At 32.3% G+C, this 10,837-nt stretch overlaps 1 protein-coding gene across 1 annotated transcript in view; it reads right to left on the bottom strand.

The window, feature by feature from the left end:
* Window positions 1-2,024, bottom strand: part of LOC111697999 (protein bark beetle) — a gene marked incomplete in the record, with an annotated part of 21,602 nt that extends 19,578 nt beyond the window's left edge. The window contains 2 exon segments of the mRNA XM_023468203.1: window positions 904-1,062; window positions 1,761-2,024. Coding sequence (XP_023323971.1) covers window positions 904-1,027 — 124 coding nt within the window.
* Between the last annotated feature and the right edge of the window lie 8,813 nt (window positions 2,025-10,837).

Below are 10,837 nucleotides of genomic sequence, written 5' to 3'. Positions count from 1 at the left end.
TTTTCGCAAAACTATAATTATTTTCTAATTAATTGGTTTAATTCCAATAACCTATTTCAAAACTTACACAATCCCGAAAAATTTCCGTTTATAGTTTAAAACCCATTGTATTTTTGTTTTTTAATCTTATTATTCTCCTCCCCATATCCTTTTCAATTCAAATCATTACAATGTTAGGTTTCCTCTCAAACCCAAATCTTGAAATTTGGTAATTCGTTGCTATTCAATTCTGACAATTTTATTATTGAATATCATGGCTTTTCAGATGATTAAAGGGTCAGTTCGCGAAAAATGAGAGAGGGTATTTTTTCGAATATTTTTAGTTAAAATGTTTACATTCATTATTAAACGAGAAATCTTTACTGATCAAAAGCAAATTTTATTATACACCTTTCCATTTTTACGACCACCCCCTTTAGGTAAATAGTAGTCTACCAATTTTAGGCAAAGATGGAATTTGAAGATCCTATAAAACGTGATACCATGAATGAATGAAAACATAACCCGCCCCCCCCCCATCCTTCCTTTTCTAAACCCTGTCACCCTGAACACAACCTTTCTTTGAGGAATAAAGCAGGAATATTATACATTTAAATTTCTTGTAAGTTTTAGGACTTCTACAGACTAGTGAAGGGGGTGGGGGTGGGGGGGGAGCAGGTTTAGTAGAGACCTAGGTTTTATAGGGTTCAACGAAAATGGTCCACAGTCGACACAAAGAATCTTTGTTAATCATGGAATCAGAATTGAAACATTCAATAATCGGTTTTATTGTCATTTGATTTGTGGATAATAGAAAGTTTATATAACTGGTCAAGTGTNACTTAAATTTTTCTATATTTTAAAATATGCTATATTGTAGAATTAAATAACTATTCTCTGATTTGATTTTCCAAATATAAGATTCCTGAGTAAGAATTCTTCGCTCCGATATAATCGCATCATTTAAATCCGTCCCGTCGGTTAAACCGAGTGAGAGGATCAGTAATATCAGGTACATGGAGTACATCCTCATCTCCTTATTCTCCATCCCGACATGGTTCAAGATTCATCTCCCAACACTCACTGAAATAGGAGAACACTGTAATCACTAAACCCTGAGCAGGGGGGATGGGAGCACACCTGCAACGGTTTCCGGAGGTACCAAGCAACACTACCATTCACTACCACAGTCAATATACAACTGACGTCTGAGTCTGACACTGCTCCGTCCCAATACTTATTAGGAGAGTCGGAGCGTTAAACCAAACCATAAGAATCAAACCTTACAATATGATTTCAAATTCACATTCAACATTTTTAAAAATCTTAAATAAAAGTTTTTAAAGAAAAAGCACGTTTTGTTTGTTATAACGTGTGTTTAAAATTTAAAAGATAAGCTCGCTTTGTACTGGTCTGGTTAAATGCATAAAAACCGTTGGAAAATACTGGGTTAACGTACCACGGAAAAATGCAGGTATTTAAACTTACTTATGAAGGTCTACCTAAAAACGACATCAAACCATGGAATATAAAAAACTAAATTAAGTATCCTAGGTTTTTAGGTTTTACTATCATTTTGAAATTACAAAAATCCACGTAAAGTTTGATAAAAAATTCATACTAAGAATTTATAATTGTTGGTTCAACCGGTTTAGACAATATAAATTTCAAATTTCCTTTTTAGTACATTAAATAGTTTTGTGAACGTTAAAAAATGTGTGTATTTTCATGCAAAAAGCAGTAAGGCAAACCTGGTGTTCTATAAGCAATTATCTACTTACATTTTCAAGTTTGAAAACCCCACGTTTTCTGTTATTAAGGAAACTAGACTTAGGAACTGCAACTTTAGAAATCTGAAAACTCAGTCAAGAAAACCAAACGGAAATTTTTCCTCAGAATTTATAAAGTTTCCTTGGGTTGGGTTGGGAAACCGATAAAAATCAGGTATTTGTGGAGAATAGAGAGGACGGATTGTTTACTCCGGGTTCAGGTGTTCACTAGGATACATTCCTCCTGGATTAAGGTTCAGTTCTCTATAGGGTTTCTTAGATCTTTCCGAGGGATGGGGGAATGGGGGGGGGGGGTGAAGATATACATATGTAACAAACAACACATATAGTATATTGCACGCAAGATTGATATCTTATATATTTTCAATCAAAACTCATCTTATTAAAGGACTATAAAGAGGAACACAAACTAATAACTAACCAAATGAATTTGCATTTCTAATTCTTTTGTGTTAGATCAAATCTGTAGGAGCTACGAGGTCACAAAGTCGTACAAGTAATGTCAGAGTTTGTGGCAAAGACTCAATTCCTTTACAAAGTTTTATATCGTCTATAGTTTTATATTTAAAAGTACTATGAAAGAATTTTATGCTTATAAACTCAGGAATTGTTTTATGTTCCATAATTCTTTTTTCTAGATTATTTGGAACCCGTGCTAACTACTGTTTTAATTACTCTGGTTGTGGTTCTCAAACTCTTTATCGTTTAACCAACTCTTCTAGTGATTTCACTAACCCCTGGTCCTGCGGGCTTTTTCTTTTCTCTAAACGTACTTATCACTTGCCTCATACTCAAATGGTCTAAATCTGTGCAGCCTAATGTTGTATACATATATTTCAACTTTACTCTAGGTTTAAAATATCGAAAACACACTGCGGAAGCACTGATTGTTAAATTGACCACCCTGAGTAAGAATTTACTCTGGACAGTGTAAAACTGACTACTAGGAGAATTTACTCTTGACACTGTTAAACTGACTACACGGAAAATTTACTCAGAACAGTGTAAAACTGACTACCCGGAAAATTTACTCCGGACAGTGTTTAACTGACTACCCGGTGAATTTACTCCGGACAGTGTTAAACTGACTACCGGGAAAATTTACTCCGGACAGTGTTAAACTGACTACCCGGAGAATTTACTCCGGACCGTGTTAAACTGACTACACGGAGAATTTACTCCGGATAGTGTTAAACTAACTACCCTGAGTAATAATTTACTTCGGACAGTTTAAAACTGACTACCCGGAGAATTTACTCCGGACTGTGTTAAACTAACTACCCTGAGTAAGAATTTACTTCAGACAGTTTAAAACTGACTACCCGGAGAACATACTCCCGACACTGTTGAACTAACGTTCCGGAGAACTTACTATGAGCTGTGTTAAACTGACTACCCGGAAAATTTACTCAGAGCAGCGTTAAAACTGACTACCCCGTCAATTTTTCTCCGGACAGTGTAAAACTTACTACCTAGAGACTGTGTTAAACTCACTACCCTGAGAGTTTACTCCTGACACAGTTAAACTGACACCCAGAGAGATTACTCCAGCTGTTAAACAGACTACCAGGAGAGATAAGAACACTGACTCACACGTCCCAATAAAAAGTTAGGATTTAAATTAAACTAATAGAGTAAACATTTAAAACGAAATCTTGCATATTTTCAAAATATAACTTACTGTAACGAAATGCCATGGAAAAGATCTAAAAATTTAAATCCTCATTTGAAGCAAATATATTAGCTTTTCTAATTCTTTAGTGTAAAATAAATAAGAATAAAAGGGTTAAATTAATTTTAAATCCAAAAATATGAAGATTATTTGAATTTTAAGAATTATACGATTCAGCGTGAACCTACAGGGTTATCCACAAAATATGAAACTGTAAAGACGACCGGGCAAAATCTTTTTTGTCTAATTTCTGAAAATTGTGATGTTTGTAAGCCTGTAAATTGTAAATATTAATTTTATGAAACTATTGTGTGCTTTATCATTCTTACTCACTTCATCGTGAATTTCATAATAAGCGTGCTATAAAGTAATCATAGTGCTATAATGTTAAATTAGCTGTACATTATAGCACCTTGCGGTAAAGTAATAATCGTGCTATAAAGTTAAATTAGCACGTGTGCTTTAAAGTTTTGATTTGTTCCCGGATTTTCTCAAAAAAAATTAGGATATTTCCAAAATATTTTTTCAGTTGAAATGAAAATAAAATTGAAACCAACTTTATATGTTGACTTCTGATTTGTTTGAAAGCTTATTTGATCTTGAAATGGCCATTGAAATAAGACAAGTACAAAAACGTTTCATAAAATTACCTATAATACTATTATTATGGTACGACGTGCCATAAAGTTTTTGGACTTTAATTTTCTCAATATCTCGAAGGATCTCGCCTTCATAGATTATATTTTAAAAAGGCTTGAACCTTCTCGATAAAGTAATTTTTCTGTCCAAAAACTTTATAACAATGCGAACCAAAATAAGAGTGTTATAAATAGTTATTAAGTATTATAAGTATAGTTATTATATTTGTTTTAAACCTAGTATTATTTAATTTAACTATATCGTGCAAAGAATCTTATTTTAAAAAATTTAGCGTCTAGACGAAAATATCGGAAGAAAATATTTCTTCAAGTTATTAAAATAGACATTATCTTAGATTTTTAGATGAAAGCAGTTCTCTAAAATATTTCTTCTAGTTATTAAAATAGACATTATTCTAGATTTTTAGATGAAAGCAGTTCTTTAATAAACTAAAATATTTCTTCAAGTTATTAAAATAGACATTATTCTAGATTTTTAGATGAAAACAGTTCTTTAATAAAATTAAAGGAAATAAGTTTCTGCCACAAACTTAAATTTTTTAATCCCTATATCTTTGCAACCCGATGTCGCAGACCTTTGTTATTTAAAACGTACTATGATTTCTGTTAGATCAAATAGTCTAAGTTTGCAATGTCAAAGGTTTATGGATTAGAAAATTTGAGTGTGTAGGAAAAAGTCAGTTTTTTAGTAAGTACAAATGCATTGAAAAAGTCATATTTCAAGTTATCATGGATATAAGCTTTTAAAGAAACATTATTTGGTTGGGTAAACACAACTAATGAATAATGTTATTTCCGTTTTAGAATCTGTTGCTTCAAAAGATGAAAAAAAACATTGACAAAGAAGCTACAGAGCAGGTGCAGCTAACTTTGCAGCTTGGATTGATTCCGCTCCGATAGGTTTCATAAACTTAAGATGAATGTAATAAAGTACAGACTAATCTTCAGGAAAATCAGGGACCAAACAATAATCAGAACTATTTAATTTTTTATCCCTATATCTTTGCACCCTGATGGTGAAAACCTTTGATATTTCAAGCTTAGAATATTTAATCCAACAGAATACATAGTTTGAAATATCTTAGGTCCACGACATTAGATTGTAAATATGGGAAAAATTATTGAAAAACTTTGATATTTGATATCGATCTAATTGTTCTTGTTTTTTTTTATTTTCAAAAGTCACATATTTAATTTTGTGTTAAACCCCTAAAAAACTAACAGAGACTTAAAAATCAGCAACCTCCATTCTCTAAAAAAATTGCTTTAAAAACCCCTCTCCACCATTTAAACCCCTCCCTGGGGGGCAAGACTTCTTAAGGGAGGGGCATGCCCCCCCCCCTTAATCAGGCTAGGGGGGCCTGGCCCCCCCTAGTTGCGCGCTGAAGGCAATGTTTTATTAGTTCGAAACTATTAACTAAATCGTTAAACTCAGGTGGAAATTTATGAATGGAGAGATAGATGAACGGTGATGCTTGAGATATCATTGGCAATATCTTTTTAAAACTGAAGCTAAAAGCAAGTTCTTTTAACAATAATAATACAAAAATCTAAAAGTGTTTAAAGGGAAAACTCTTAAATTTTATTTTACTAAATGAACCTATGCTCGTTTCTAATTGAAACTAGATTTCTTAGTTTAGAACCACATTGAAAAATAGCTCCAGGGTAAAATCAGCCCCCAGGGGGAGGGAGAGGGGTGGGGGGGGGATAAGTGCAACACCAACTGTTGGTAATTTACATGCGGAAGTATGCGGAATATATAGAAACTGAACAATACATGATAATAATAAAATAAAATTTTCAGCAATACGTTTAAAGGAGAGACTGGCTAGACATGGTAGTTGAGCTGAGTATGCAGTATTGTAGAGAAATATTTCAGGATTCATCATTGTTAAAATCAAATATTTCTTTATAATCATTATATTAAATTTCTTGTTTATAAAAGTGTTGTCTTTTCAAACGGGAAACGTTTGTCAACATAAAAAATTACAAAAACCGATACAAAATAAAATTACTTATTTTCGATTATAAGAGTAAATTTTAGTTTTCTCAACCTGTTTCTAAACACTTATTAGTTATTAATTATACACCGTTAAAACATCTCATGGATCTCAAATTAATCCTAAAACATTTCTCTACAATACTGCACTCTCAACTCAACTACCAAATATAGTCAGTCTCTCCCTTTAATGTAAATAATGAGAGGGGTCTTACTCATAGTTTGCAAAATTGTAACTTGATAATATAGAATCTAATGGTAGAAGTTTAGAACTACATTTTATCCTCTTTTTTCAGTGATTCAGGGATTCAGGGATCGGAATGTATGAATTTGAGCTAGGTCTAGGGACGGTTAAACCAAATCTCTTGAGCTAGGTCTAGGGACGGTTCAACCACATCTCTTGAGCTAGGTCTAGGGACGGTTCAACCACATCTCTTGAATAGGGAATTTAGGATTTGTCCATGTTCTTTAGATACATGGAGGTAGATAGTTCAGTGACCTAACTCAAATTTATTAAATTCAGTTCCTGGGAGAATATGTTATTCTTTTTTAAAACATTTTTATTTTACTCATATTTTTACTCTTTCTTTTTAAATAATTGTGTTCAAGAAAATACAGTTATATATAACATATAGGATGAAAGAATGAATATACGAATGAACCGGAGAAAGGAAGGATGACTGAATGAATGGAATAATTGGGATGATTATGTGTTATGAACAGGTTAACTCTCCAGGATGAATCAAATACAGCGGATGTTGCCAGTATAAAAGTGTACCCGGAGATCTCCTTGAAACCATTAAATAGAACACTACGACCCACCTGACTGGAGACCGAATTAAATCTGTTTCGTAATTTATAAAAATAAATTAATTTCTTATTAATTTCATGCTTCAAGCTTGATTACCCCGAACTACAGTAGCTACGGAGGTATTATAAAGTTTTATTATGTGATAAATGCCAGCTCTTTATCTCTGACCTTAACCCTACTCCCCCTCCATGCAACCAATCCCCTCCCTTCTTTGACCCCCCCCTTTTCACCTAATTTACCCCCCACCCGCCATCTTTTCTCTAGGCATATTTGAACCCACTTCAAGGGCTATTAGGGCAGGTAGGATAAGTATTAATCTATCTATCTATCTATATATATGTGTATATCTATCTATCTGTATGCCCAAACCTACGACGTACCCAAACCTGCTCTCTAAATTCTGAAAACGCCTAGGGCGGTTCTCAGCCTTCGAAGACATTTTTTTTTGAAAATCTGCATTCCTCCATGTTTTGATATGGGAGGGGTTATATTGCAAGATTTTCTTCTTCATTTTTTTTACATTCTTCTCCAGTGAGCAAAAAATACTCTAGTTTCACTGATAAAACTCTAATTTTCAAATCCCTATATTTTTTAACCTGATGGTGTAAACCTTTGATATTTCAAACAACAAGTTCTGCTAGTATCAGGTATGTAAATATTGTAACAAAAAATTTGAAGGTGATTTATTTTTATTAGCTAAACTGTGGAGAATTTTTTGAATTTTGGAAAGTTTTGCATCCCTGGCTCAACCCCATTTGGTATATTCCTAGAGAACGATTTTTGGCCCCCCCGGCCCCCCCCCCTTCTATCAATTCTGTACATGGATCTTACAGAAAGTGTCTTAACTTAACCTAACCCGTGGCCACAGCGCTCGGCCAAAAATCATTCACTAGGACAGAACCCACTATTTTTTTATACGAGGAGACATGATTTTGTTTGAAAGGATTTAACTCTCACGTAAACTCGAGGTTCTGGTTAAAGGTCCGGTGAGTCTTAACTTAAAACCCCATTTTCAAGTATTAAATGTAAAAGTATTCCCTTTTTTATATTTTTGTCAAGAAAAGGTCTCTAATAAGGATATTTTTGACGGATTCAAATTGAGAAATTAAAATATGAATAGAGATTTTCGTTAAAGTTATTTTACGTATTCTTAGTGCTTTTAAATTATTGTCTTTAACTTTAATCTGAAAACTCATCTTTTTCTTGTAATGGATGAGTCTTTGCCACAATTACTCTGAATTTATAATCAATATATCTTTGAAACCCAATGTCGTACATCTTTGATATTTCAAACTTATATCATTTGATCTAACAGAATTCATAGTTTGAAATATCTAAGGTCTACGACATTTGAATCCAAAGATATAGGATTTAGAAAAGCAGAGTTTGTGGCAAAGACTCAATTCCTTTTGTTACTTTTTCTTAAATGAATTCCTTATTGTGGATCAATTTACAAATTAATAATATTTTCTTCAATAATTAATTGGCTTTCCCTTCCGTATCACGTTACCATGGATAGAATACACTTGACCTTGAAGAAATACGGGATAGGATCGGGCTTATTGTAAACAAATAAAAGGACTGTTAAAAAAACGGTTCGGTATCTTTTATAACTTATTTTTGCTTTAAACCTCAAAAAAAACAATCTACATATATTAATCCTACTTTACTAAATTAAGCATTCTTAAAACATTTAAACAATAAATAATTTAATGTTATCTAAAATATAAAACATTAAACCATTACATTTGTTATTCGTTTGATAAAAATCTACCAACGAAACAAACTCGAAATGTTACGCGGGATGAACCACAAATGAATCAGCGGAAATTCTGCAAAATTGCAAATTCATTTTGTCCCTGTTGCAAGATGCAAGTCGCAAGCTGCATAATTCGTAAAACTCAATTACTCCATTTTTGCACTGCTAACCTTATGTACAGGATTACTCACAAAAGATGAGACCTAAAACGCTTTAAAAGAAAATGAGTTTTTTCCACAAAAGTCCAATTTTCTAATTCATATATCTTTGCAACCTGGTGATGTAATTTTCTAACTGTTAAACTCAGGTTATCTAAACTAACAGAATTCATAGTTTGAAATATCAAAGGTCTACGACATCAAGCTGCAAAGATAAAGAGATTAAACTGAAAAACTAATTGATTTGGTAATTATAACAGCAAGAGACGGAATAAATCTCCTACAGTCGTCTTTGTGGGCAACCCTTCACCGAAACAAGAAAATTACTACCCTTACAGATGCATGCCCATTTTGTAATTTGGTCTAAAGATTAATTCTCCTAAAAAACTTTTTTCAAATATATGTCATTTTCTGCTGCTCAAAATATGTGAAATTAAATTTCATTTCTAACCAACCATTAATAAGTTAAATGACACTTCAAAAAAAATTCTTTAAATGATATTTCTTGCATATCCATTATTCATGATGTCATTCATTAAAAGTTTTCTTGGATTAAACACTTTAAAATTTCCCTGCCTAAAAAGGCTTTTCTTCAATTTAATTAAATTATGATAATAATAACTTATTGTTCTGATCTAAAACAGAAAATAATATTTAGAATGAAAATTTTTAGAAAGCAAGTTTTTTTAACAAGCTGTTTTTTGGAAATCATGCATGGAGGGCATGTCTCATTCTTAATGTATATCATTTAAATTGTAAATTACAGATTAACTATTAGATTTCATAGCTGTAAAGAAAATCTTGACTATCGTTATAATAAATAAAGACATTCTCTTTTTAAGTTCTACAGGGAGGGGAGAGTTATAAATTTGATGATGCAGACCTTTAATATTTCGAAGTATGGATGTAGATAAAATAATTAGAGTTCGAACCCAGACTCAACTTTAAAATAATTAGAAAATTATAATTTAATGCGATTTGACGATCATTATTAATTTTCCATCCAAAATTAATCAAATGGAAATATTCAAAATAAAAAAATAAAAAATCATAGTTTGATAAGAGTAAATATAATTCCTTTTCCAATCAAAATTAATAAAAATTTTCTAATAATATAAAAAATATTAGTCGAAATGTATGAAAGTTTAACTTAAATTCAAAATTGGCAGCTTTCGGTAATTCAAGACAGAAACAAATATTAATGAAATAGTTCGACAACTTAAAAAACAAAAACAACAAAAAATGTTTTATTTACGAAAGATTAAAATTTAGAGACGTTTTCTTATTTTAAAAACAAGACAAGCGTGAAACAAATAAAGAAAATTTAACCATTAGATTTTGATTAGAAGTTTTCATGAAGTGATTAAAGAACTAAACTATACAAACTGCTGAATATTACCGAGATTGTTCAGAAAGGTGAATGTTCGAATCCTCTCTTGATTTTCCAGTTTGCATTTTATCACACAAATCAAACTCTTCCGGATATATCTTGTAATCACTGGATATCCTTAAACATCAGTGAATATCCTAATCCGGAGTAACCTCTGAACCTGAAACCAGTTTGGAGTAAAACCTCTTCTCTGGGCCTGAAACTAGTTCGGAGAATTGTTGGACTATATACACTAGTTACTACAGGCTGTGTACTACGAGTGTCAAAGTGTAGCGGGAAACCATCTATCTATCTATCTATCTTCCTCTCCAACCATTCCGTACCCAGGTAGTCAGGTATTCAGGCAGTTGCCTACATTGGGCCCTAGAATCAATTTTAACAACAAAACAGAATATTATGTTAAAAAGCTATGATTCGATAAGACTTTTTTTTCAAAATTGACATTTAGTTTCAATAATAAATTCCAGGCCCCGTACTCCTGTTGTTTTATATTTTATATTCCAGGGCCCATTATCCTGTTGTTTATATTTTATATACGTTTCCCCCTGGGCAAGTATTTACATCCCCTCATGGTAGGGAGGGGGGAGTTGAACTATATGTGGGGGGGGGTTGAACTGGAT

Source organism: Eurytemora carolleeae, unplaced genomic scaffold, assembly GCF_000591075.1.
Source record: "Eurytemora carolleeae unplaced genomic scaffold, Eaff_2.0 scaffold153, whole genome shotgun sequence".
In the NCBI taxonomy this organism is placed as follows: Eukaryota; Metazoa; Arthropoda; class Copepoda; order Calanoida; family Temoridae; genus Eurytemora; species Eurytemora carolleeae.
The sequence above is the reverse complement of the archived record's forward strand: the minus strand, read 5'-3'. Positions and strand labels throughout refer to the sequence as shown.